This window comes from Ptychodera flava, unplaced genomic scaffold (genome assembly GCF_041260155.1).
Source record: "Ptychodera flava strain L36383 unplaced genomic scaffold, AS_Pfla_20210202 Scaffold_28__1_contigs__length_4768798_pilon, whole genome shotgun sequence".
NCBI classification, from domain to species: Eukaryota; Metazoa; Hemichordata; class Enteropneusta; family Ptychoderidae; genus Ptychodera; species Ptychodera flava.
Genome location: NW_027248350.1, coordinates 1,131,907 through 1,158,860, shown reverse-complemented (window position 1 = coordinate 1,158,860; position 26,954 = coordinate 1,131,907). Strand labels below are relative to the sequence as shown.

Sequence of the window (26,954 nt, the reverse complement as noted above, 5' to 3'; positions counted from 1 at the left end):
TATGATCTTAAAAAAAAACTATTTTAATTCCTTTGTGATGATTCCGTGATAATCGTGAAGAAAGCATAGGTGAAATCAAATTTCAAAAGACTACTGTTTTACGACATCGAACAGTCTAATAATGCTTGTTGTTGATGTTTGATATAAATCTATCGATTTCTTTATCTATATAAAAATACACGCAAATCGTGTGTATTGGGTCATAACAAATTATGAAAATATAGTAGAAATACTAGTATTCAAACAGAGCTTTACTTCTACATTGTAACCTAAGTAGGAAATAATGGTATATTCTGCTCCAAAGCACCGGTGAACTGCCAAAATATTGACATAAGAAATATAAAACCCAAATATAACCTGACTTAATCTAGTCATATAATGGAACAATTGAAATTGAATTCGTGTTATCACAACGAAGTCTAGCTTCACTTGCTTAGTTGGAGCGCATTATACATGATTTATCAGCATAAAGAGTATCAAACCTTGTTTGTGTAAGAGCAAATTAAACAGGATCGTGTACAATATATCGTCTTAATTAAGAAACTTCCCAATTTATTTCAAAATGCGCATTTGGTTTTAGACTGAGCGGTAGCGCCACCTAGCGGAAGAAGAAAACAGTGACATCTGCATTGTGATTCAGTGATTAATTCAGTGCAAGAGGCGGGGTCAATTCATGTTCCAACTTCCACCGCATCTTAAGCTGAAGAGTACCTCTAATTTTGAATTTCACGAAAATCTCCGAACGCGAGGCTCTTCCATGCGTAAGATCTAGAAAACTGGAATTTCGTCCCTTGGTTTCCTGTCATCAATGTCATCATCCAGAGTCAACAGAATCTGAGACAAAAAATACAGAAAAATTTAAGCACTTAAACACAGACACAAACTGGCACAGACACACAGACACAGACACAGACACAGACACAGACACAGACACACACACACACACACACACACACACAATATATATATATATATATATATATATATATATATATATATATATATAAACAGACAGACACATAGACACACACACACACACACACATATATATATATATATACATATATATATATATATATATATTATATATATATATATATATAATCACATCATATCACATCATATCACATCACATCACATCACATCTAATTCCATCATATCACATCACATCACATCACATACATCATATCATATCATATCATATCATATCATATCATATCATATCATATCATATCATATCATATCATATCATATCATATCATATCATATCATATCATATCATATCGTGTATAGAGGGGTGGCACAAGTCTATTGGTCCAACATATCAGGAGGAAAACACGTTAGTCATGGATATGGATAACGTATAGGATCATAACTGGTATGGTGTTGAGTGCATTTACCTATCAGCTCATAATTTTGTCAACCTACTTCTTTCTTGTTGTTTCATTTAGCATATGTTCACGATTATTTTGTATGTCTAATTACAATCAAGCACCACACTTAACAGAGAGACGGTGAAAGTCAAAGTAGCTATGCAGGTCCAAAGTGTTGTTTCGCAGTGATATCCGCGTATATAACTAAGCGAAGTAGACCTTATTTTCATCATTGCGAAGTGACGGCGATGACTTTGACAGACGGTATCAAAGTTCCCTGATGTCCCAAGCGACGTTGCTCATGTTCGCTCACAATGGCATGAACGTTCTACCAATTGTCTTCTCTCGATAACGAGGGCAGTGCATAAGGAGATAGAACTGGTTCGAAGTCTGGTTTATCGACTTATCGAGATCAACTGGAAATTTTGCAAATTAATGGTGTACCATTTGGAGGGCGGAGGGGGGGGGGAGAAATTTGTCCCTGCAAATTGTGTTTACCTATATGAAGGCATTTTTTCTGGTCGGTATCTCAATACCCTCGATTTACAGTCAACTTATAAGTTTACGAAAATGTTCTTACTGCGGAATAATGATAAATCATGATTAATACTGATTAAAGAAACAAGTTAACCGAATATCCCGACTATTTCTCCTTGTATAGTGAATCAACATTTCAGTGAAATTCCAATATCAAATTTCTTCACACACATGCACTTGTAATCACGCTTGTCTAACAAGTATATTAAAGCACAGACAAATAGAAGAAACAGACTAGCAACGCGGCATGGCTTTTGTTCCATGGTCGTCTCGGTAGACTATGGCCTTTTCATATTTAAATGAGTTCCACAGGTGTTAGATTTTTTTTTGAGACCTTTGTTCGTGGTTGATAATTGCACGAGATTATGCAAAAAGTACGACGAGATGGCATCGTGCTGCCAGTCGCGTAGCAACCATACTTACTTTGTGAGCTCTCAGGGCAGAAACACTGCTTCACGCCAATCAAAACATAACACGCCCGCAGTTTCATAAACACGTCCTTCAATGACCATATGACTGACCGTAAACCATTGAGTAAAACCAGACAGTTTCGATAGAAGATTTTCAAATTTGGTTGAAACACACTTAGTATATATACAAATGTGAGAGGAATTTTTAAAATGGTAAAACTCACTTTCCCGAAGCTAAAAACTTTCCCGTTTTCGCCAGCATGTCGATTCCACTCAGCACCACATGGCAACAATAACACAAACTTTGCCGAAGATACTTAAAAATTGGCGAAAATCCGGAAACTACCGAAGGGTGCATGGTCGGCACTCTTCGGAAAAGCGAGGCGAGAGCTACCTGAGGCGAGGCGAACATGGATGACTTACGTAACCGCTTCACGCCTTGAACAATACCCGTTGCCAGTCTGTTTCTATTTGTCTGTGATTAATGTCAATAATCAAGCATCCATAAATACACAGATTTAGCTAGTTTTATATTAGAAAATTTTTTTTATAGTTTCCTCATATTATGTAGTGAATCAACATTTTGATGAAATTCCAAAATCAACTTTGCACACTCATACACTTGTAACAGCCCTAGTCTAATAAAGTACATTAATATCAATAATCAAGCATCTATAAATACATAGAGTTAGCTGGTTTTGAATCGGAAAAAATATTCAAGATTTCCTTATAAACTACAATGTATAGTGGATCAGCATTTCGGTGAAATTTGAAAATCAAATTTCTTGCACACACATGCACTTATAACACTCTAGTCCTAATCAAGTACATTAATATCAATTATCAAGCATCTTCAAATACACTGATAATACCAGTATTATATTGGCAAAATGTTCATAGATTTGTATGTATCATGTATGTCTCATGTATAGTGAATCAAATTTTTTTTTTATGGCAAGTATCAAATTTCTTGTATACACATGTACTTTTTACCTCCAACTTCATGTACATTATCAAACATGAATACATGTACAGATATAGCCACACCTTGCCTTCTTATCATAGTAGTTGCGACAGTAGTGCAAAAAATGATGACCCTTCCCCAAAGGTATGCGTGAAATTCCATGACCCATCTAAATATTTACGCGAAAAATAGTGACCGATCGCCAAAAAACACCGGCCCTGCCCCCGGTAATTTATGTCCAGTCTCTAGGAATGAAAAGTCTTACCATGAATGTGAAAAACAGGCCACAAGCTGACAACATGTGCCACACATCATGATCATCGTAGAAATCAAACAGAAGACAGTCACGATTTCCTTCACGTGATTCTGCTGGGGTTTTCTTTGGGCAAAATCAAAGAGCAGGGTAGAAACATGGTCAGAGATGAACTATCCGATTTTATTTAATAGGATAAACAATAAAGAAATATATGAAAACCGATAGATAATATATCCTTAAATGAAACTACCTAAGCGTGCTACATAGATATATATGCCCTGGTATTTGCTTTCTTCTGAAACCCGTCGGCTTACTGGGGCCGCAGTAACACATACTGAACGTAAGTACACGAACACCGTCACCTTACTTACCCCCCAGTGGGATAACTCTTGAACGAAGAAGTACAACGCCGGCACCCAAACGATGTTCAACACCAGAAACACACATGCTCGAGGAGCCTTCGGTAGAATTCTCTCGCCCCACACGAACTGAAATCAAACACGTTAATGTCTTATATAAATCTGTGAGGTAAACAACGGATGAAAAACTTGCGCATATACTTGATATTGGAACAGTACCAGCGTATTCAGCTGCCTGATATGTGTAAAATAATTCAAGCAAAACTTAATTCGACTCGGAAACGCTTGAAGACAAAGCACTTTTGTGCAACAAATAATCTTGATGAAAATAAGAATCCAGTCACCTTCATAGAAATGTAAAATCCTATGTACCAGGCAGCGTTGGCTAGGAAGATATACAACAGGTGCGTGGCAAAGCTATCCGGCAGAGCGATAACACCGTACAGTGCGCTGAAACATTAAGGAGACAAGAAGGGTCAGCTTGATTACACGATGTTAGCTTAGATGTCAGTTAGCTTTTCAAAAAACTGATTTTGGCTGTTAAATGATAGCGAGTACACATAGACGTTTAAATGATCTTACTATATTCGAATTATACCTGACATATTAATGATATGGAATTTCCTTATTTGCTGAACTATGTAAACGCAACCTCCATATTTCCTATGTTCGCGTCATTCACTTACACCAATTCCCATTTTTTTAGTTTACGTAAGTAAAGTATACAGAGCGCTGAAACTTACAATGACAAATTTATGATATTCCCAACCACTAGTAGCACAATCCGAGCCTAAAAATAAAGCAGACAGGGATAAAACACGGCGACAAGAATCAAAATCAACCGAACATGTTCAATATCCGAAGGTACCCTTTTTCTGCTCCAGGAAAATTTACTTACAATCCAAAATGGTTCAATCTTTCATTTTGTTATCTGAATTGTTAGAAACTATTTACGATTGATTTCCTCTTTTTCAGAAAATACCTTATTCCCTTATTTTATTTGCTTTGCTTATTGCTATCCACATATAAAGAGATATAATTGTCCGTAAAAGAACGGAAGGCAACCAAAGTCAGACAGCTAAACAGTTGAGTTCAAAAAACGCATGCTACATGGCAATTTTAAATGCGAAAATATTCGATATTCGATTGAATCGTGACTTACGGGATGCTGTGGTTTGTCGCATTGTCGTATCGTCTCACAGGATTTCTTCAGTCGCTCTGTGTTTAAATGGGGACAGTATCATACAATTAGCTGCTTCAATGTCACTTATCCCACAATATGGCCGATGCTGGCCCTTAAAACGAAACACCATTGCAGTTCGCACTGAGGTTACCGACAAATCCGACAGCTGGTGAACCTTCTTTGTTTTAAGTACAATACGCCTGAGTGCTGGATATTTTGACTTCTGAAACTTTTTCAATACTTTGTTTGATCTACCACTTTAGGGATTCATTTTGAAGCTAAATGAGTAAATCGAATTTAAAAAACGATCAAATTACGTGTTTTACATATGAAATACTGTTTTGCAACATTATGCATAAAAGATTGGATGAATCGCATAACAGTAATTCAAATGTACCCTGACTTAAGTTGAAAGTAACTGAATTTCTAAAGATTAAGTCAGGGGCATTTCAAAGGTGCCCAGGCTTAGGTTGAAACAAGCTCTTTTTCTGGAGATAAAATTTTGGGCATTTCAAATGTGTCTTGACTTCATGTTGAACTGAAACTCATACATTTCTAAAGAAAATCACCCTATTTCTCAAGACCAAGTTAGAGACATTTCAAAGGTCCACAAAGTTTGCATTAAAATCGCACTCTTTCTTAAGACCAAGTCAGGGGTATTTCAAATATGCCTTGACTTCACATTGAAAATTACGCTATTTCTGTAGACCAAGTCTACAGACCAAGTCAGGGGCATTTGCCCTGAAGTCAAAACGATTATTTAAATCCTAATTTTTACTCTGACTTTATGATGTAAATCAGGGATGTACTAGACATAAAGTTTACATTGTTTATTTTTGTGAAATATTGTGAAATGTTTTTCGATATGCACTTTTGATATGTATAGCGGAGAAAGTAAGACATTTTTTGGGTTTTAAATAAAGATTTTAGTAATATTCAGTGAATTTTTATATGTTTGTCTTGGGATATTTCCTGTAAGAAAGAAAATTCAAATATCTTGAAATTCTTCAAATTTACAAAATTTATGACAACGAATGTTGTTTTTTTTCACTCTTTTTGACTCACAATTTCTTCATTTTTGTGGCTATCCAATAATCCCAATTTAGTTCCAATTGTGTTAGTAGTATTTCGTTTTGGTACAAATGAAAAGTCACTCACCACAGCTGATCCCCTCAACGTAATATATCTGGGCGGTCAGTACAAAGGTCACCACAATGTGCAATACTGTGACAATTATCCAGAACAACAGTGTACCAAAAACCTGAAAACAGTCATAACGTGTAAGGACTGAGAAGAAGATCGATGTTACAGTTTTTAACCCTTTAAGCGCTGTAATTTTTCCCATCAAAATTATAGTGCGCAACATTGTACCAATTTTGTGAATTTTTCTGTAATTTTTATGACAATTATGGACAAAATGAACATCACATTTTATTGGCTTCAGATTTTTATCAAAATTTTACAAAAAATTAGAAAAAAAATTGACTTGTGTATATTTGGATATAGGCAACAAAAATTGACTTTGGCTCTCAAAGGGTTAACTCGTGGAATTCGAAAACATATCAGCAGAAAGGCTTCTCAAAGTGATGCCAAAGTGAAGTGTGACAGCTCACGAGACGTGTAAACCCAACCCACTGCCAACACTCCATTCTGAGGAAAATATTTCTTACGCTGCAGCTAAATATTCGTCCTACAATAATTGATAAAGAATTATGTCTGTTATCTCTAATTTCGTGATACGCGGTTCAATCATGATGGCTAGAGGCACCTGCATGACGATGCCCTCTGCTTCGAAGATGAATTCGTTACGTATCTAGTGATATAAACACAGCACTGCAAACCTTTCAATAATTATTAAACATAGGGGCAAAGTCCCTGAAGCTACTATAGACATTGATACAAAATTAAGTATTTCCTGACTGTATGAAATTATCTCACTAAGGTCATCCTAGGGACCTGTAAACCAAATATTAAAGCTGTCTGACCAGCGGTTTTGAAAAAACAAGCGACCCAACAGTTGACAGAGCTCTGCTGTGTTATGTAGAGAATAACTTTTTGTGACACATGTATTGATGAAGAAGGTGGATATCTTTGATAGCTCATTTCAGGATGGCCTGACCAAAAATGGCAAAATTAGCTGCAAAAATACAACATTGATGATTTCATCATAATTTCAATGTATTACATTAAGATAAAGCCTAGGAACCTGTATACCAAATATCAAAGCTATCAGATGAGTAACTATTGAGAAACAAATATTTTGACTAAAAATGACAAACATTCACTCAAAAATACAAAAATTGAAGATTTCATCAAATTTCAATATATCATATTAAGACAACCCCTAGAAACCTGTATATTAAATATCAAAGACATCAGACAAGTAGTTTTTGAGAAACACATTTTTGACCAGAAATGGCAAAAATTGCACCAAAAATACAAAATTTCAGATTTCGTCATATATTCAATATATCATATTAGTTCATCTATAGGAACCTGCATACCAAATATCAAAGCTGTCAGACGAGCGGTTTTGATGAAATAAAGTTTTGACCAAAAATGACAAAAAAATTCCTTAAAAATACAGATTTGCATATTTCATCACAATTTGAACAAATCTAAGTTGGGTTATCCCTAGGAATCTTTATACCAAATAACAAAGCTGTCTGACCAGCGGTTATGAAGAAGAAGATTTTTTACCAAAAACGCCTTTTTGGCGCTAATTTGCATATTTTCAAGAATATCAAAAAATAAAAAAAAAGTTTCTCAAAATCATATTTTTCATCTACACAACAAATATCAAATCAGTAAGTACTGCAGTTCTCAAGATATTTGAGTGGACGGACGCCTCACAAACGGACATACATACATACATACATACATACATACATACATACATACATACATACATACATACATACATACATACATACATACATACATACATACATACATACATACATACATACATACATACATACATACATACATACATACATACATACATACATACATACATACATACATACATACATACATACATACATACATACATACATACATACATACATACATACATACATACATACAGATAGACAGACAGACAGACAGACAGACAGACAGACAGGCAGGCAGGCAGGCAGGCAGGCAGGCAGGCAGGCAGGCAGGCACGCACACGCACGCGCGCGCGCACACACACACACACACACACACACACATACATACATACATACATACATACATACATACATACATACATACATACATACATACATACATACATACATACATACATACATACATACATACATACATACATACATACATACATACATACTGACATACATACTGACATACATACTGACATACATACTGACATACATACATACTGACATACATACTGACATTATTACTTACAACTATGACGCCGGACGGATACCCATCCAAACTTGAACAATTAGCAGATCCTATGCTTCAAAATTTGTTCCAATTTTTTGACTGTGCGTATCCCTAGTTAGTTTGGTGTTCCGGAGTATGGGCATCAAGACAAAAGCTATCTATCAATTGCACTTGATCCAGTTTCAAAACAAGTGACCAATGACGTTTTACAATATTCAAGCATCATGAAATGAAATAAAAAGGAACTGCATGAGCTAAAATAATCATTCATGTGATCATCTGAATACAGCAGCTATGTACGTACGGTTAGGGTAAAAAACATACAGAATAGGTTCAAAGGTCGCGTGTGTTCAAGTGTGCTCCACACAATGCATGGCGGCCGACACCGCGCTGTTGTCGAAGTTTCGTATGTTTATCGAAGTAGAAGTCGATGCAATTTCAAATCTTGTTCTTGAAAATACCCGGTATCAATATTTTCGGGCTTCTTTTTATCATGAATTGAGTTTTAAAGTCAACGTATTTTTCTGCAGGCATATTCTGCTGACTCTGAATTGTAAGTGCAATATTCAGTCCCGTATGAACTTGTCCGTGTTTAATTTTTACATCCATGGTGTAACTGTTTTGCCATGGACGTTTAAAAAAGACGTCCATGGTTTTAGCAATCTGCCTACAGACAAACCTGTAGTAACAGGCACATAAAACGTCTGATTTTGAATGTTGTTCTAGAGAGAACTGGAAGACTTTGAATGAAAATGTGGATGTAATATATGAAGTGTTTAAAGTGCATAAGAGATTGTACTTTATCCTTTTATTGTGGGATTTTTTCTGATGCTATGGAGTGATGTGTGTATTGCAGAATTAAAATAAAATTTACATAGTTATTGTTATGCAAATTAGCCGATCCTGTTTCAGAAATTTCTGAGGAGAACACTGATATTACAATTCAAACGTTAGTTGCACTTGTGAAAAAAACCGCAAGAAAACAAAGAACAAGATTGTTTAGCCTTGACCCTCTAGTATGCAGGTCAACGTAGCAAAAGCGTGTGCTCGCCAGCTCTCCGACAGAATTTTTTCACTGAGCAATGAACAGGTATTACAGAGTTAGTGTATGCATCACAGTTTCTACACCAGCCTTTAAGCTTTGCTCTTCTATTGAGTAATATTCTTCATGAATTCTGTATACTTACCGAATTGGAAGTTGCTATGGGAAGGGCACACATGGTAGCAAGCGCTATGAATTCCCTCCATGATCAAGGCGATACCAATGGCGTAAAATATGCCAAAATATCTTGGCAGACCCAGTTCCTGAAATGAAAGCATTGGAACAAGGAGCTATTTAAACAGATGCAGATGTACAATTTATTCACAACTTTAACTTTCTCTATCATAACTGTATTCTAAATGCGTTTCATCTTTTAATTTTCTTTGAATGCAAAAACTTCTATGATTATTTGATAAAGCATTTTGACGTGCGGAAAATTGCCCGTTGTATTTTTAAATATAAAAACACATTTCGCTACTTTGCATTGCGCGCTTCAGCTAATAGCTCATTTAACATACCTGTTCCGACTCTCTGTACCTCTCCACAGACTTCTGATGCAGTTTTTCTTCCCTTCGAGTGATGATTAGGAATAATATACCAAGTAACACGTAACCGATGTTACTGAATACGTTGTTGAAAGAACTGTCAAGTCAAATATCAAGAAATGCTGTCTTTGGGAACAGTAAAGTCAACATTTCCTCCGGTTTGCGAAGTTACCAATGAAAGTTAATCGATCTGTCAATGGCTTTGTATTGTTACAATTACAAACAGACAGATAACCACAATGACCTTGTAACTTGAAGCATAGTTAGTCCCGATGTGTATAACACTTAAGAAGGATCATGGTTTTTTGTCCTATTTAGGCGCAGTTTCCAAGTAATGCTACTACATGGTCCTTTGCCATGGTAATACTTGACTGGTAACAAAAGGTTTGTGATCCTAAATATTGGTGTCTTAGAATCATATTCTAGAGAGTGACACTAACCCTTCAGTTGACAAATAAACAGAATTAGCATGAACCAGTGGATAAATAACAATTCGCAAATGCATATTTTTGCCCGTGGATAAGGTTATTATCCTTACCTGAGTACGCCAAGGGGATTTGAACATAAGAAGTTGTAGTAGCAGATATCCTCGTCACCGTTATCATGGAATATCTGGAACGGAAATAATCAGACATGTTAATGAAATGCAAAAGCTGAGCCTTCACGCACGTAAATTAATGTACTTTCCTCCTCGTTGCCTTGATGAAAGGCTTAACTTTTGTTCAAACTTTCTCAATGCAAACATTCGACCATTTTCTTTCAAAATCAAGAGTACAAATCAGCGGTCACTATGCAAACTTTGGTACCAGAAAAACACATCCAATATCCTGTGTTTGAAATTCAAAATGGCCGGCATCCCTGTCTTATCTCTATGGGGGAGTAATCAAATTCCTGATTTTTCACAAAACTAAACTATTCAAAACTTCATCGACTTCATAAGCTTAAACATGAGCCCTCACAAGTGGTAGGTCACAATAATATAGTAGAAGTTTTAGGGTCCGAATATCTGTCTACGAGGTGCATTCTTCCCTTAAGTTAACAGAGTTCTCAAAGGTCAAAAGATTTATTGAATATTATAGCTGTAATGGCATAACGGATGACATGTACCAATCCAGACACATTGAAACACTTTTATGACATTTATACTTACATTTTGGTAGGCAAAAACAAGTTGTATCACCGGTAATGCGTAGAAGATAGCGATGGGAATCAAGTTGGAGCAATACAATTTGTACTTCTCGTTGTGTGTTTCACTGGACTTCTTGCACAAATCAGCCACGGATAGGAATGGCTGAAAAGAAGAATTATGAAGTTGGCAATTACTTCACATTTTCAAAGGTCACTTAAATGATGGATACAAATTCTGGACGTGTGGAGAGGTATTCTGGCACGATTTTTCTAATCTATTTTACGCGGCAACATGGATTTCTCTTTGTAGGATCCCTACTGAAACATTCCTCAACAATTGTGTTTAGACTTGAGAAGCACGCATAACTTAGCCTTTTGCGCAGTACTTTTGGTTCAATGTAACCCTACTGTCATTGCCATTTCCTAATTGTTCCTCGAATCTGGTAAATTGTTTCATTTACTTAGAATAATACTGAATATTGGAACTGCTTTGGTGTCCATTTGCCATTTTGTATTTTTTTCTTGGATCAGGTAAATTTATTTATTTACTTTGAATAACACTGATTATTGGACCTGCTGTAGAGTCTTGTTGACAATAACCATATGTTGGCTGCTGGCAATATTGTCGTGGTTTTTGACAATAATCAACTGTTCAGTCAACACATTAGGTACACATCTCCGCCCGAATTGTATCAATACGACGCTACCTCATCACTAACGAAGTATGCTAAACCTTAATACATACAACTTGGCCGGCCAAACTTGACTATTGTAATTCACTTGTATATGGACTCCCAGATAACACAATAGGACATTTACAACGAGCTCAAAATGCTACATCCAGAATAATCCCACGCACCAGGAAATTTACGCCGATCACCCAAGTTCTCACCCACATCCATTGATTACCAGTTCGTCTCAGGATTTACTACAAAATTTTGCTGTTAACTTTCAAGGCTAATCACAGCCAGACTCCTGCAGTCTACAGTGATCTACTCAGGCCCTATATTCCAACTCGTACACTCAGATCATCCACCCTGAAACTTTTGAAATCTACAACCTACAAACACTGTTAACATCTACAACCTACAACACTGTTAACATCTACAACCTACAAAACTTTTAACATCTACAACCTACAAAACTGTTAACATCTACAACCTACAAAACCATCACCAAAGGTGGTCGTGCATCTTCGTACGCTGCGCCTAAAGTCTGGAACTCACTACCACTAGACGTCAGAGAATCCTAGAACTCGAAAACTTTAAAAAAAACCCCTGAAAACGCACATGTTCTCCAGAGCATACAGTGTTACTTAACTATTGAGCGTCACAGAGCAAAACGTGTACACTGTCTTTGGAATTTGGCGCTATACAAACTTTGCTGATTGATTGATTTATTGATTGATATCAGGTTTTGCCTACTTAAGAAAATTTACAGAATAAAATAAAGTGTCCCGAAGAATCATACCTTTACCCGGTCGATATTGTTTCTGTCTTCTCGGTTTATCAAGGAATCTTCAGGAGCTACTTTCAAAGAGAAATGAAATTTAACGTTTAATTGTTTTGAATATAATAATATCTTAAGAAGACCTAGTGTACGTATCGTACATTTTCAGCTTCAAAGTATCGTATTTTTACAAGATTTCTTCAATGCGTCTTATAATAACTTGTAAATTTTCATGTACTTCAATTTGGGCGATACCGAGTATCAACAACCGTTTAAGCATTGTGGGTGTCAACTTTAGAAAAGTACAAATCCAGACAAACGTGTCAAATCTGTTTGCATGATGATGACGAATACATAATGGAAAGTATGTAAATTTGCATTATCCCACCTAAGCTTAAATTTCAATGTAAAAGACTTGGCAATCTTCCAAGTTAAAAAAACGCCAAGCATTGTATAGAAACTAGACCATCTTCTGGAGGGCGTATTTTTGTATCTGTCTTCTTACTGGGTAGAGGTTACCAAACCTGTTATTTTGCTTTTGCCAGTTTGATGATCATCTAAATATCTTTATATATGAGATAAAATTTTAAAAGCCTGCTAAAAATAAAATAAAATAATAAAATAAAATAAAACTACTGAAATATGAAAACTAAAGCGCACTAACTATAAGTCAACTTTGGTGTAATTCGTTATTTTCTTTTTTACCGTGTAGAGAGTGTCCTCTTGCTGCACTTCCATTAGGATCAATGTTCGACTCTTCCTTCGAGCTAATAAAAAAAATTGAATAAACGATTTCTGAATTTTGTGGATGACACAACCTTTCATATGCATAGAACATAAAGAGATAAGCGCCACGAAGAAGAACACCAAAAAATCGTAAAGACGCTAGGCTTATATCTGCATGTCCGTTAAAACGTTTAGAACATACATACATACATACATACGTACATACATAAATACATATATACATGCATGCGTGCATGCATGCATACATACATACATACATACATACATACATACATACATACATACATACATACATACATACATACATACATACATACATACATACATACATACATACACAATACATACATACATACATACATACATACATACATACATACATACATACATACATACATACATACATACATGCATGCATGCATGCATGCATGCATGCAAACATACATACATACATACATACATACATACATACATACATACATACATACATACATACATACATACATACATACATACATACATACATACATACATACATACATACAAACATACAAACATACATACATACATACATACAGACAGACAGACAGACAGACAGACAGACAGACATACATACATACATACATACATACATACATACATACATACATACATACATACATACATACATACATACATACATACATACATACATACATACAGACATACATACATACATACATACATACATGCATGCATGCATGCATGCATGCATGCATGCATCATACATACATACATACATACATACATACATACATACATACATACATACATACATACATACATACATACATACATACATACATACATACATACATACATACATACATACATACATACAAACATACATACATGCATGCATGCATGCATGCATGCATGCATGCAGGCAGGCAGGCAGGCAGGCAGGCAGGCATGCATGCATGCATGCAGGCAGGCAGGCAGGCAGACATACATACATACATACATACATACATACATACATACATACATACATACATACATACATACATACATACATACATACATACATACATACATACATACATACATACATACATACATACATACATACATACATACATACATACATACATACATACATACATACGGACAGGCAGGCAGACAGACAGACAGACAGACAGACAGACAGACAGACAGACAGACAGACAGACAGACGGACACATTTTCAGGCAGGCTCAAAGGCAAGGCAAACAAGTATAAGACATACAGACAAGAAGATTGGCGGAAGCATTCACACGAAGAGTCACTGAAGAATGGAAAATTCACCTCCGGCAATGTTTTATCAGCAGAATGATCCCGTACAATATATAGAAAACGATGAAGAAAGAAACAACCACTAGAGTAGCCATCCAGTAGGTTGATCCTGTAAAAAAAAGTTTACATTCTATGAAATTTCAAGAATTATGATACTTTTGTCTACTTGAAACTTTTATAGTGAAACACTTACACTCACTTCACTCATATGAGCCTTCAACCACTTTCAATATCAAGAACTGAAATAACGGGTCAGCTCGCAAACTTTTGAACCGTAAAAAATACCTGAAATTTTGCTAGATAGTTTTCAATTCAAATGGCAGTAATTCTTTTATCGAATTTTCACAAAGTAAGCTGGTGGAAACTTTATTAACAAAACGAGATTCAAAATGAGCCCTGCAAGGGGTGGACCAAAATGAATTTAGAAATTTGTAGTCCAAATATCTGCGCCCAGACGCGTATTCTAACTTATTTCAAATGTGTACCTACATGTGCCTGTCCTATCCTGTCAAATTTGATTAAAAATGTTCTTTTCAACCTTGCATATGGAATGTACATCAACACGATTGTTTTGTTTTAATATTGTTATCATGTATGGCTATTGTCTTAATAAATAACCTACCTGCTGCCATTGGTATGATGTCAATAGTGACATTTTTTATTCTGTCTTCTGGCGATCCGGGAGTAGGAAAATCTAAGATGTAGAGATTGAGTGAAATTCATGTTATAGAGGGTATGTAAATATAACATCAGGCCCTATTTAGCTATCGGTGTGTGTGTGTGTGTGTGTGTGGTGTGTGTGTGTGTGTGTGTGTGTGTGTGTGTGTAGGTGTGTGTGTGTGTGTGTTTGTGTGTGTGTGTGTGTTTGTGATATGCAATGGGAAAACCACACCACTTGAGACCGTAGTATAATGGTACGTCCCAACCATATAAATGCTCGATAAAGACAAAAGGAAAAGTTAGATCTTTCTGAAATCGTAAGATGCATAAAATTCAAGTAACATATACTTGAAATAATTTCTGTTTTTATATGAGTACATGTGCCATTCATTATAGTGGACACATTCTGGTGTTAAACCTTCGCGGTTTAATCTATATACCATGAGGCAGTTACCACAATTTTCATATGACTATGAGAAAAGTTTTTATTAATTTTGTAAACAACAAATTGAAAATTTGCCTTCATTATGAAATTTTACATGCATAATGTGACCATCACCCAGGCTGAGTTTTCAGAGATGTGAAACTCCCTCAAGGAAAGATAATTAAAACCTTACCCTCCTCCAATTCTTCAAGCCGACCCTCTCATAATAAATGAAAGCTACCTGTGATATTCCTTGTGGATCACAATATGGATGAAAAGACAGAGGACAGATGAATGTTACTTTGAAGTACAAACAACTTCGACAAATCGTACCTTCTTTGTCGTCCGGTAACATGCTGTGTTTCAATTTGGTACATTCTTGATCGCTGGGATGTACCACAATAACAATGAAGACCTCGTCAAAATCGTGGTTCTGCAAAAAAGTAATGTACATAGTTGTGGAATGACAACTTACATGGCAAAAAAATAAAACATTGCGAGCTTGCAAAATTTGTGCGACGCTATCGTGATACCAATTTGATCAAAACGAGTTGTATGGAATGACTAGTTTTCTTCCCCTTTGCTCTGTCATTTGTCTCCTTCTAAGATTGGTCCCCCAAAAGATAACAAAGTCTATGGAACGCCTCAAAGACGCCGACACTGTATAACATTGTATGGAGGGGTTACGACTTACCTGTACGTGAATGGACGATTCCATTGTCACCGTTTGATACATGCCAATAAACTTGACATTTCGCAGTAAGTCAAACACAGGACACTGAAATATGAAAGACATATGTACAATTTATTTATTTCTCTGTCCAGCATTCAACTGCCTGTCTATGTATTAAATAACCCTTATTAAAATCTATCCAATTGAGATCTTGATCATAAAGTACTATAAATGTTTTGCAAATCGACAACATAAAATATCAAACAAAAGATGTTATATATATATATATATATATATATATATATATAATATATATATATATATATATATAAAATTATATATTGTATAATTATATATGTATAATTATATATATATATATATATATATATATATATATATATATATGTGGATACTTCATGTTCATCAATATTTTACTTCTTTAAATATTCTTATCTACGTTTAAAAAATGTATGTCAGTATTTTTCCAATTCACATGATTAATAATGATTAGTTTGTTTCTTAAGAAAAGTTTATAAGGTCTTGTATGTATATATGTATGTATGTGTGTATGTATGTATCAACACAAAGACGTAGGAATTCTGTGACTTGAACACAAAAACATAATAATATATATATATATATATATATATATATATACATATATAATATATATATATATATATATATATATATATATGTGTGTGTGTGTGTGTGTATATATGTATAAATATTTATATATATATATATATCACATAATACAAACATATGTAATACATACACACACATAAACATACATACATATATATACATATACATCAATAATATGTGTATGTATATATATATATATATATATATATATATATATATATATGTGTGTGTGTATATATATCACATAATACACATATATGTAAATACATACACACACATACATATTATATATATATATATATATATTATATATATATATATAATATACATATTTATATATTACACACTTGCTACATCCTGATTTTTAACGAAGTAGATTACAAATTTAAGTGGCGCACTGCAAAATTAAAGCTGACATGGAAATGAAAATGATTGAATCAATCAAGTAACAAATAATCAATCAGTGAAGCATTCAATTCGTCTATAATTCTAGAATTTCTATAGATCAATCAGTCCAACTAATCAATCATTATTGTAAAATGGCCTGAACAAAATGCAAGGTTACAACTCTGTCAATTACTTGACCTCTTTTCTTACCGTTGCTTCTTGCACTGATATGGTGGCACATATCTTGTCCTTGAATGTGCTCGAACTTGCAGCGCCTTGACATTCTCAGGAAACTTGAAGTAGTAATACTGCAAAAATGAAGATGTGGCGGTGATTAAGCTGGATTTAAACTCTTCGGATTCGGTCTAGTGATATCTAAACTGTAAAAGGTTCGCGTTTGGGGATCCTGGTGGTATCGAATCAGTTGAAGATCTTACGTTTATCATATTTACTGCTTCAGAGAATGAAAATCAAATCGAGGAGATTTGATTGACGCAAAAAGCGGGAAAATGAGAGAAAAGGACGTCAGCCCCTAGTACAGAATTTGCATCGCCCACGCTTTACTTTAAATTTTTGTAATTTATGTTAAGAGATGACTTAAGTTTTAATGCACCTTGGGAACAGATATTTTGACTCAAATTTTACAATTTTCTTTTTGCTTTCTACTTGTGCGGACTCATTACATCGCTTATAAATCTTGTTTCTCGTGTATGAAAATTTGCACGGTGACCCAGAATTTTATTCTTGATTTTGAAAGGCAATAAAGTTGCTTGACGGAAGTTTTACCAAAAGCTTCAGTCTTTCATCTCCGCAGTGCTTACTACATTGATAATATAAGCACAACTTACTACTTAGGGATTCATCGATTGTATTTCAAGTTTGAGGTACCTTTCGCTTGATTGTTATGTGGCCCGCCAAAGATCAAAGCACAATTTCATTCTAGTTTGCTATAGAAATCTCACCTGTGGTTGTGAAGGCGATGCCATGACAGTCTGGGGTGTAGATAATCTGCATTGAAAGAGCCAGAAACAGTTTGATAAAGGTGTGTTCGTTCTCTGTGACAAAACGATTGGTTGACACTTGAATGCTGGTACTTCATTTTGTTTTACATGTTGTCATATTTCACGCAAAAATGAATATTTTACATTATTGTCAATGTATTTTGGTAAAGGTTTTCAGTAAAAAATAAAGAATTCATCATCAATTCCTCGTATACCTTAAGTATACTAAGTGTTCCAGAATGTACAAAGAAGTAAATGATTCAGAAAACACAAGCTACTCACTTCATTTCAAACTCATTGACGACAGTTACAATCAGACTGTAATCAGTAGCGTTTTGGGAAGAACACGTGACTCTGATGAGTACATCATTCACTGGCTTTTCACCAAAATGCATCGGACACAGTGTCCTGGCAACAGTGTCGTATTTATGACTGAAAATAAAAGACCGTAAGTGCATTTTCATGTAAATAGGTATCTAGTGAGGGGATTAAATCCTATTTATATTACCTAAACTTACTCTGTTTGTGGATGCATGCAAGTTGTATTAAAGGGGAAGTTCACCAAGGATGATTTTTACATATGTGGAGCTCTGTGGTCATTTACCCCAGAAAAGCTATTTTCACCATTTATAACTCGCCCCGATTTTCTACGAAAATGATAAAAATAGTACAGGAAGTTGCCCATGTTAATTTGAATCATGGGAAAAAGCCCCACGAAACAATTATTCATTCTTTATTTTCTACAACATAAGCATAATTACCAGATAGAGAACGAAATTGCTCGACGAGTTGTTTTAAATGGAATGATAATTGAAAACTGTCTTGTTGCATCTTTTCTCACATGCACTGTAACCCCTCTTTACTGTTACCAATAAAATATATCAAAATGAAAATGTGTGTAAGGTCTTTGTAAATAGGCTCTCAAATATAGACTGTTTGCCTTTGAAGCTCCCTTATATTGCACCAGTGTTGCGTTATGACTGTTAGTGGGATAGCTAGGCTGATAAAATATTTGTTCCATTAAAATGAACATCCCACTTACGTTAGACTATTTTGATGTACCAGAATGAACCTGGCGTGTCTCTTAATGTTTGAGAGTCCACACACGAAATATCTGACTTTATATCATGCATGTCGACAGTATAGATACTTACACTGTCAATATTTCCAAAGGTAATTTCCATGAGATGATACCTTCCTGCTGGGTGACGACAAACATCACAGGGTACGTTTCAAGAGCGTTGCTGCTATTCACCTCCACACGAAGTGCAATGGACTAAAAAGCAAAGAAACATGGCAACTATATCGTATACATGGGAGCATCAATCAATTACATGAAGCTGCGAATGTCTTATTTGAGAAATACATGATCGAAAGTTCAATACCACTGTGGGTCGGCCATTGATCAGTGATCCATCTTGCACAGGATTAGCATGGCGATCTCGTTCCTTCCTCCATTGCATGAGTTAAGTAACCATGAAATACTGGAACAAGCATGAATATTGGGTTGCAAGATCAGATGCCCGTCGCGGACGCAAGGTTCGAAAGCATCCATGCTAAATGTATACCAGCCTCAGAGGATGGCTGGTCTAGAGCAGGAATATCCAACACAATCAACGCCTTTGCTGACTACATTTCCATTTATGTGTGTGTATTCACAGGTACTCAACCCCTTTTTTTGATATTGTAATTCGTTTCAAAGTTTAAATCGCTCTATATGTCCAGGTAGATTCATCCAACACAGACTATCATCGACATTGAGACACTAGGACAAGCCAGACATTGCCTATACAATGTGTACGTGCCTCAAAAATTTGTTTCGTACTGAATCATAGGGGTCATCTATTACTAAACACGCCCACGGAAAGCAAAATATACTGCGTTCGATCTCAAACCCCAAACGAAAGTTCGTAAACGCGAAAATCAACAACTGAACTACCCTAAACACTGCGACTATTTACAGGGGCGACAAATCAGCCCATTTTAGGAAATTGTTAACAAGTTATTTTCTGTGCTTTACAGTGTAGATATGACGTTTCAAAAGGTTTTGGGCAAAGATAATTATGTAGGGGAAAGGTAACCAAGTTATTTTCGCAATTGCCTTTTTATCACGATTTTAAACTTAAGCTTCCCCATCCATAATTTCCTCTCTCCCCTCCCACTGCTAAAACCCCAAAGTGTAACACTCCTCAGCAAAAGATCCCCAGTGCCTCGAGTTCTTCCCATCACAAAAGTTCTCCACCGCCCTTTCATCGGTATGTGGTATTGTCCTACTAAAGTTTGACATCTTTCAGCTTCGTCGGTATTTCCTTTTAATTTGGACCAAAAAATCCAATAAACTTTGACCGGCAACATATTTTAATGAATTCAGTTTTTGCTAACTAAACAAGTTGATCAAGCCTTTTTTATCTTAGATGTACCAACATCCGACAATGACTGCCGGTTTTTCGTTTTTCAAGTTGCCACCTGTGAAAATAAGATGTACAAATTTCCCCGCCCACTCGACGTAAACGAGATGCCTTCTTGCCTCGTGCTCTATTATAATAACTACCCTCCCCGCATCCAAACTACTTTTGAACACCTTTTCAATCGAACAGCTTAGACGGCGTACCCTACAATTAGCGCGAATCTGCGCATGATCACAAACTTCAACCTGACTGCAATGATTTCTGTTATAGAAGTATCTTTATTTGCTCTTTTAGGCCACCGGCCCAAATTGCAACACAAATACTACAAACAACAAAATGATGATGAAACTCAAGGGAAAGAGTACATCACGTGGTTACAAAGAATTCTTTTCTTAGTTTTTCTGCTTTTAACACATATAAAGCAAGATTTACAATTGTTGATTTTTAGTGGAAGACATCAATGAATAAAATTTTTCTTGCGTTGGTTGCGAGTATGACCAACGGGGTAAATATTTGTTTCTCAAATTATGGTATAATGGGCAAACGCAAATAAAATGATATTCGTCTTCTATTTCAAACGAGTTGCATAATTTACATGTCCTATCATCAAATATAATACCCTGGGCTCTTCCTTTTTCGATTTCAAGTCTCAAACCGCAGCTTCTAAGACATGCAAGAGCCCTCTTAAATCTAAAAAACATGTTTGAGCTGAGATAATCCTCAGTTTGGAATGAAACTTTAAAATTACAATACAACCGGAGTTTGTCCTTTGTGCATACTTCCGAATACCAGTTTTGTTTGTAAATATCTTGTGCCCTTGTAATGAAATTGTGAATGAAAGTGTCAAAGTCTCCTGGGCCTTGCCAGAACCAAACTTCACCAAAACCATGTTCACACAAAAGATTTTTCACATGAGTAGCCCATGATTCTTTGTTGTTATTGTCGAGTGCCATAGCAAGCTGGTAAGCATGCTTGGTCACTCTATTTTGTGGCATTTTCAGTATTTTATACCAATAGGACAAAACTTTTTTGTAAGTATGAATAAAAATTGGGAATCTACCACTATCGCCTAAAACAAAACGTCTGCTGTACAAGATTTGACACCCATATAAACTTTACAATATTTGAGTTGTACTCGTTCTGCAGCACTGTACATACGATATCCCCAAATTTCTGCCCCGTAAGTCAGTATTGGTAATATCATAGTATCAAATAGTTTGAAATAATCTTGAAACGATAAAGTATTTGTTTTTCTAAACATACGAAAAATACAACCCATTGCCTTCCTAGCTTGATCTGCTAAGGTAAGGACTGCTTTACTCCAAATATTTCTGCTTGAAAACATCAAACCTAGGTACTTATAATAGCTTACAGTTTGCATTCTTTGTCCCATGAAAAACCAATGCTCGTTTTTCTTCAAAACACCTCCTCGTCTGAAAACAATGATTTGTGATTTTTTCAAATTAACAGTCATTTTCCATTTTAAACAGAAAGCTTCCAACACATCCAAAAGTCTTTGTAATCCACCTGGAGAATCACTGAACATAGTGACGTCATCAGCGTATAACAGCGAAAACAAATCATAAAGTTCTTGTGTAAGTTGTATGCCACCTTGACCCGAATTTACTAACATGGTGTTCAGTTCATTAATAAAAAGCGAAACAGAAAGGGACTTAACATGCATCCCTGTCTTACACCAACAGAACAGGAAAAGTAATCTGTTCTACCTTGACGGGATTTAACACAAGATTTAAGCTCATTATACATTGATTTTAAAATGATTAACATTTTCCCCTCAATTCCCTCTAAATATAGTCTGTACAGTAGCAAATTGTGATTCACAGAATCAAAAGCTTTACTGAAGTCAACAAAGACACAATAGAAGCGCCCTCTTGTTCTACTAAGATATTTCTGAATCATAACATGTAATGTGAAAACATTATCAACGGTGCAATAGCCACGTCTAAAACCAGCCTGACACTCAGTAATACAACCCATCATGTCAGCCCATTTCGTCAATCTCTGATTTAAGACAAATGTAAAAATTTTGCTAATTGAATTTAGTAAAGTAATACCTCGGAAGTTATTTGGGTCGTCAAAACTGCCCTTTTTGTGGAGGGGGACAATCAATACCAAATTTCCACTCTTTTGGGAAAACCCCAGCATCGAAGATAACATTAAAGAGAACTTCCAAAAGGGATAAGGCTAATCTTTGCATTCTTAAAAAATTCATTTGGTATACCGTCTGGACCGGGCGATTTACCGGGTTTAAGTTTCTCCAATGCATAAATTATTTCATCTCGAGTAATGACTCCATTAAGTACATCAACTGGATGAACATTTTGTACTCCCTGCAACGGATACATGTTTTCTAAGAAGTCTTCAACTGTAATATCAAATCTGGTTTTCTGACAATCGGGATTGTGCAGACTTTTGAAATGATTCACCCATTCCGTTGCAGAAATACTTGACCTGGATTGTGGACCCCCCTTGAAACTTTTGACCTGTTTCCAAATATTTTGCCCAGTGTTAAAGACAGCGGGACTAAATTTTGCTTTGTTGACTCTACACGTGGATTTGAAAAGAGACTTCTGTGCTTTGTAATTATTAAGACTATCCTGGTCGTTCGAAACTCTAAAATTGCGGAGGGCTTTGTACATTTCCTTCTTTGCATTTTCACATTCTTTGTTAAACCACTTTGGTTGCAAAGACCCTTTAACCCCTTCCCTTAATGTAATTTTAGGATAGTCCGCTGCAGCCCAAACTAATAAATCATACACTTTTGTAACCAATCTGTCAACGTCTGCCTCGTCTGCCTCTAAAATATGGTTGATATGAGTTTTACCCTCCGTTGACACAATATTATCATTAAAACTTCTTGGTTGTTCAGAATCCCACTTTGAGTATGAATATTCATAGAATTCTAACTCTTGTGAATTCTGTGAGGTATTTAGGCGGCAAGGCATCTTAATATTCATTGTACAAGACAAAGGGAAATGATCGGAGTCACTCCTGTCTTCAACATTGAAATCAAAAACGTAATCAAACAAAGAGGTAGATGCAATCATGTAATCTACAACACTGGTACCCCTATTCGCAATACAAGTATAATTTCCTACTAAGTCAGACCCACATCTTCCATTAAAAAGATGAATGGAGTGATCTCGACACACTTCAAGTAATCTCCTGCCAAATGAGTTAATTACAGAATCTTTCGATTTACGCTCGATATGAAAATCATCAACCTCGTAACTGTCAACGGTCACAGGCAGTGATTTATGGAATCGTTTATAATATAGTCATAATCTTGTGCTGTTCTTGCATTAAAATCACCCATGAGAAGTATATCACTATCAGGATACTTGGCTTTGAAATCCAAAATCTGATTATCTAACAACTCAATGCCATTATTTTCGCATGTATAACATTTGGAACCTTCTGGAGGGATATACAGACATCCCAAAATAACATTTTTCGGGAATCCAAATTTATTTCCCTGTAGATTAAAGAAAATTGAATCTGGGAGTGTTGAACTCAGTCTAGTGATCTCTGTCGAGCACCAGTCTTTAACAACACAGAGACACCGCCTCCGCATCTGCCATAACGGGAAGTTTTACTTCTGCAGAAATGAAATGCTTTAAAACCAGATAAAGTAATATTTGTCAACACTTCTTTACGTAACCAGGTTTCAACAGTACAGATGATACCAAATTGATTGAAATAATCTAGCAGAGAAAAGTCACTTATTTTGTTAAACAGACCTTGCACATTCCAAGAAAGAAATCTAATACATTTTCTAACACAAGTATTCGATGGGCCTTGACCATAGCCCTATCTTCGGCCACCTTGTCTAACAACAGTATCTGTTGATTCATTGTACGTATAGAAAACCTTGGCCCCATTCTCATAAGCTACCAGTGTTTTATAATTTACAAAGGCCTTTATATTTTGTGCCATCAGTTCTTTCCGCTTACCGAAAAGTTTCTTCCTTATAAAACCAGTCTCTTTAGAAAAGTGTTCATCGACGAAAATGTCCGTGCCTCTCAGCTCTTTTCCCTTGGACAGAATCTTCTCCTTGTCCTTGTACGAGCAACACATAGCGACTATTGGTCTGTTCATATTTGTCCCCGTTTTCATTCTATGTACTCTTTCAAATTCAATGTTCTCTTCAATCTTCATCTTCTCCGAAAGTAAAGTCTTTATTTTCCGTTCGGTTTCTTCCCAGGTCTCCACTCCAACCTCCTTCACACCTCGGAAAATGACATTATTTCTTTTGGACTGGTCTTCCATTTCTGCTTTGGCTGTATTTAGTTGTTTCAGCTGTCTTTCTATCCTAACTATGTCCTCTTCTAAATAGTCAATCTTACATAGTTTTTTTTTGTTTTCCTCTGCCGTTTTTCTAACATCGTCAATAGCCTCTTCCATTTTATTTAACTGAGTTTCCATTCTCTCCATCTTTTTAGTCAACGCCTTCGTGTCTCTCTTCAGCTCTCTCATGTTATCTTGAATATCTCTTAGCATACCTGTTACTGTTTCATCTGCTGATCTCAGCTCTCCAGATTTCGTTAACGTCGTTTGGCGTGTATCTGGTCCAGGGTTTAGTTCAATATCACCTGATAATTGCAATAATCTGCTAACGTGAGGACTGTGGTTGTTTGCAAAAGTCATTGTGCTGGAACTTGACAATGTCCACGACTCCATTGCAGAATTCGCCACTGCACTCGTAACACGCACTGCCCATGGCGCGAACTCATGAAAGTCTTTGACCAGCTCATTGGCATCGAAATCAGAGGACCACTCTGTCGTTATGCGTCCAGACGTTATCAGCCAATCATGTAGCATGTCCACACCACAGACAATAGCGGATGCACCTGCTGCTGTGTAGGTCCATACCAGAATGCAGAAAAGCAGCCTGTATGCAAATTCGTTGAGTGAAGACCACTCTGAAAATGGAGTGTACTCTGAGATTTCTAACCATCTCCAACTTGCTGGATGCGAAAACGTTCCAATCGCTGCTCTCCATTCAACAATTCCAACACCCATGGCTTCAGTCACCTTTGATGTTCAAAATATGTCAAAGATTTGGTGATGGGTACACTTTCTCGCTGAAAATTTCAGTAAACTTCGGAGCTTCACGTATCATGTGCTCACTGTACTCTGACCCCTGATCGATCCGCCGATCAATCGAACAGCTTAGACGGCGTACCCTACAATTAGCGCGAATCTGCGCATGATCACAAACTTCAACCTGACTGCAATGATTTCTGTTAAATAATATTAGACATGCCGGAGTTTGAATTATCTAGGGTCCTCTAGCAAGGCTGGCGTATTTATTAGTCATTGTCACAGGCAACCACGGTGTAGGGACAGTGTCACTAGCTTATCAAGACATCGAAAGTACTAGGAATTTAATAGGTGCTATTCAGAAATCCAATTATTGACATCTACTCATAATTTCCAAATCGTGGCTTGTAAATGAGTTTTTTACATTCCATGACAGGGCGACCCATTGGAATGGAAATGCCGAATATGGCACAATCTCTTCATCTGTTGTTCTATTATGGACATTGTTGTTAAAATTTCAGCTTCAGGAAATAAAAACATGACATAATGTTAATCCTATTAATTCGGTGATACCTTAGTAAATGTGATCAATGCTAAGTGATCAGTGCGTCAAATCACAACCAAATATAGCTTTGTTCGTCGTCAAATTCGACTGGAAACAAGATCTTCTCCATGGAAAAAGTAGATCGTCCAGGTCTCTTATCTGATGTCCTTAATTCATTATGTGATTTTGTTGATTACCGTAAATAGGAATAGCGGTGTTGTTTCCTCACCTTGTTCATGCCGCCTCTGACTTGGAATACATACTCTATCTCTTGACCTTCTTTGACTGTACCATGGTACAGAGTGTCAAGTTCATGGGTAAGGCCTCCGTCGTCGTTCGACGCTAAACTCCACGATGGCTGGACCGAAACGGTCACACCGAGCAACACAAACAACACAAACCGTGGAATGGCACACCCACGTGGCGTTTTCAGCTCCAT

General features: G+C 36.0%; 2 protein-coding genes across 2 annotated transcripts; both read right to left on the bottom strand.

Annotated features, from left to right (window-relative positions):
- On the bottom strand, positions 1-26,954 carry LOC139126953 (uncharacterized). Its single transcript, XM_070692873.1, has 22 exons — positions 26,745-26,954; positions 24,841-25,962; positions 19,654-19,775; positions 18,782-18,931; positions 18,461-18,506; positions 16,485-16,568; positions 16,124-16,223; positions 15,329-15,400; positions 14,719-14,815; positions 13,351-13,412; positions 12,667-12,722; positions 11,219-11,359; positions 10,607-10,680; positions 10,042-10,165; positions 9,669-9,786; positions 6,241-6,343; positions 5,062-5,117; positions 4,643-4,689; positions 4,244-4,349; positions 3,912-4,028; positions 3,550-3,663; positions 1-834 (listed from the first exon to the last, which is right to left on the bottom strand). The coding sequence occupies exons 1-16, from the start codon at positions 26,952-26,954 to the stop codon at positions 6,255-6,257; spliced, it is 2,667 nt and encodes an 888-aa protein (XP_070548974.1). The 3' UTR covers positions 1-834; positions 3,550-3,663; positions 3,912-4,028; positions 4,244-4,349; positions 4,643-4,689; positions 5,062-5,117; positions 6,241-6,254.
- Positions 769-6,158, bottom strand: LOC139126954 (SID1 transmembrane family member 1-like). Its single transcript, XM_070692874.1, has 4 exons — positions 6,148-6,158; positions 4,244-4,349; positions 3,550-3,663; positions 769-834 (listed from the first exon to the last, which is right to left on the bottom strand). Exons 1-4 carry the CDS (start codon positions 6,156-6,158, stop codon positions 769-771), a joined length of 297 nt encoding a protein of 98 aa, XP_070548975.1.

What these genes read in the sequence shown, in the direction of transcription:
- LOC139126954 (XM_070692874.1), bottom strand. An exon ending in GATTTTACATTTCTATGAAG is followed by an intron (nt 3,664 to 4,243) that starts GTGACTGGATTC and finishes TTTTGCCCAAAG; the next exon opens with AAAACCCCAGCAGAATCACG. An exon ending in GCCTGTTTTTCACATTCATG is followed by an intron (nt 835 to 3,549) that starts GTAAGACTTTTC and finishes TTTTTGTCTCAG; the next exon opens with ATTCTGTTGACTCTGGATGA.
- LOC139126953 (XM_070692873.1), bottom strand. Translation starts at nt 26,954, where the DNA reads ATGGAGCTGAAAACGCCACGTGGGTGTGCCATTCCACGGTTTGTGTTG. An exon ending in AAGAGGACACTCTCTACACG is followed by an intron (nt 12,723 to 13,350) that starts GTAAAAAAGAAA and finishes CTTTGAAAGTAG; the next exon opens with CTCCTGAAGATTCCTTGATA. An exon ending in CCATAGCAACTTCCAATTCG is followed by an intron (nt 6,344 to 9,668) that starts GTAAGTATACAG and finishes GACTGTTTTCAG; the next exon opens with GTTTTTGGTACACTGTTGTT.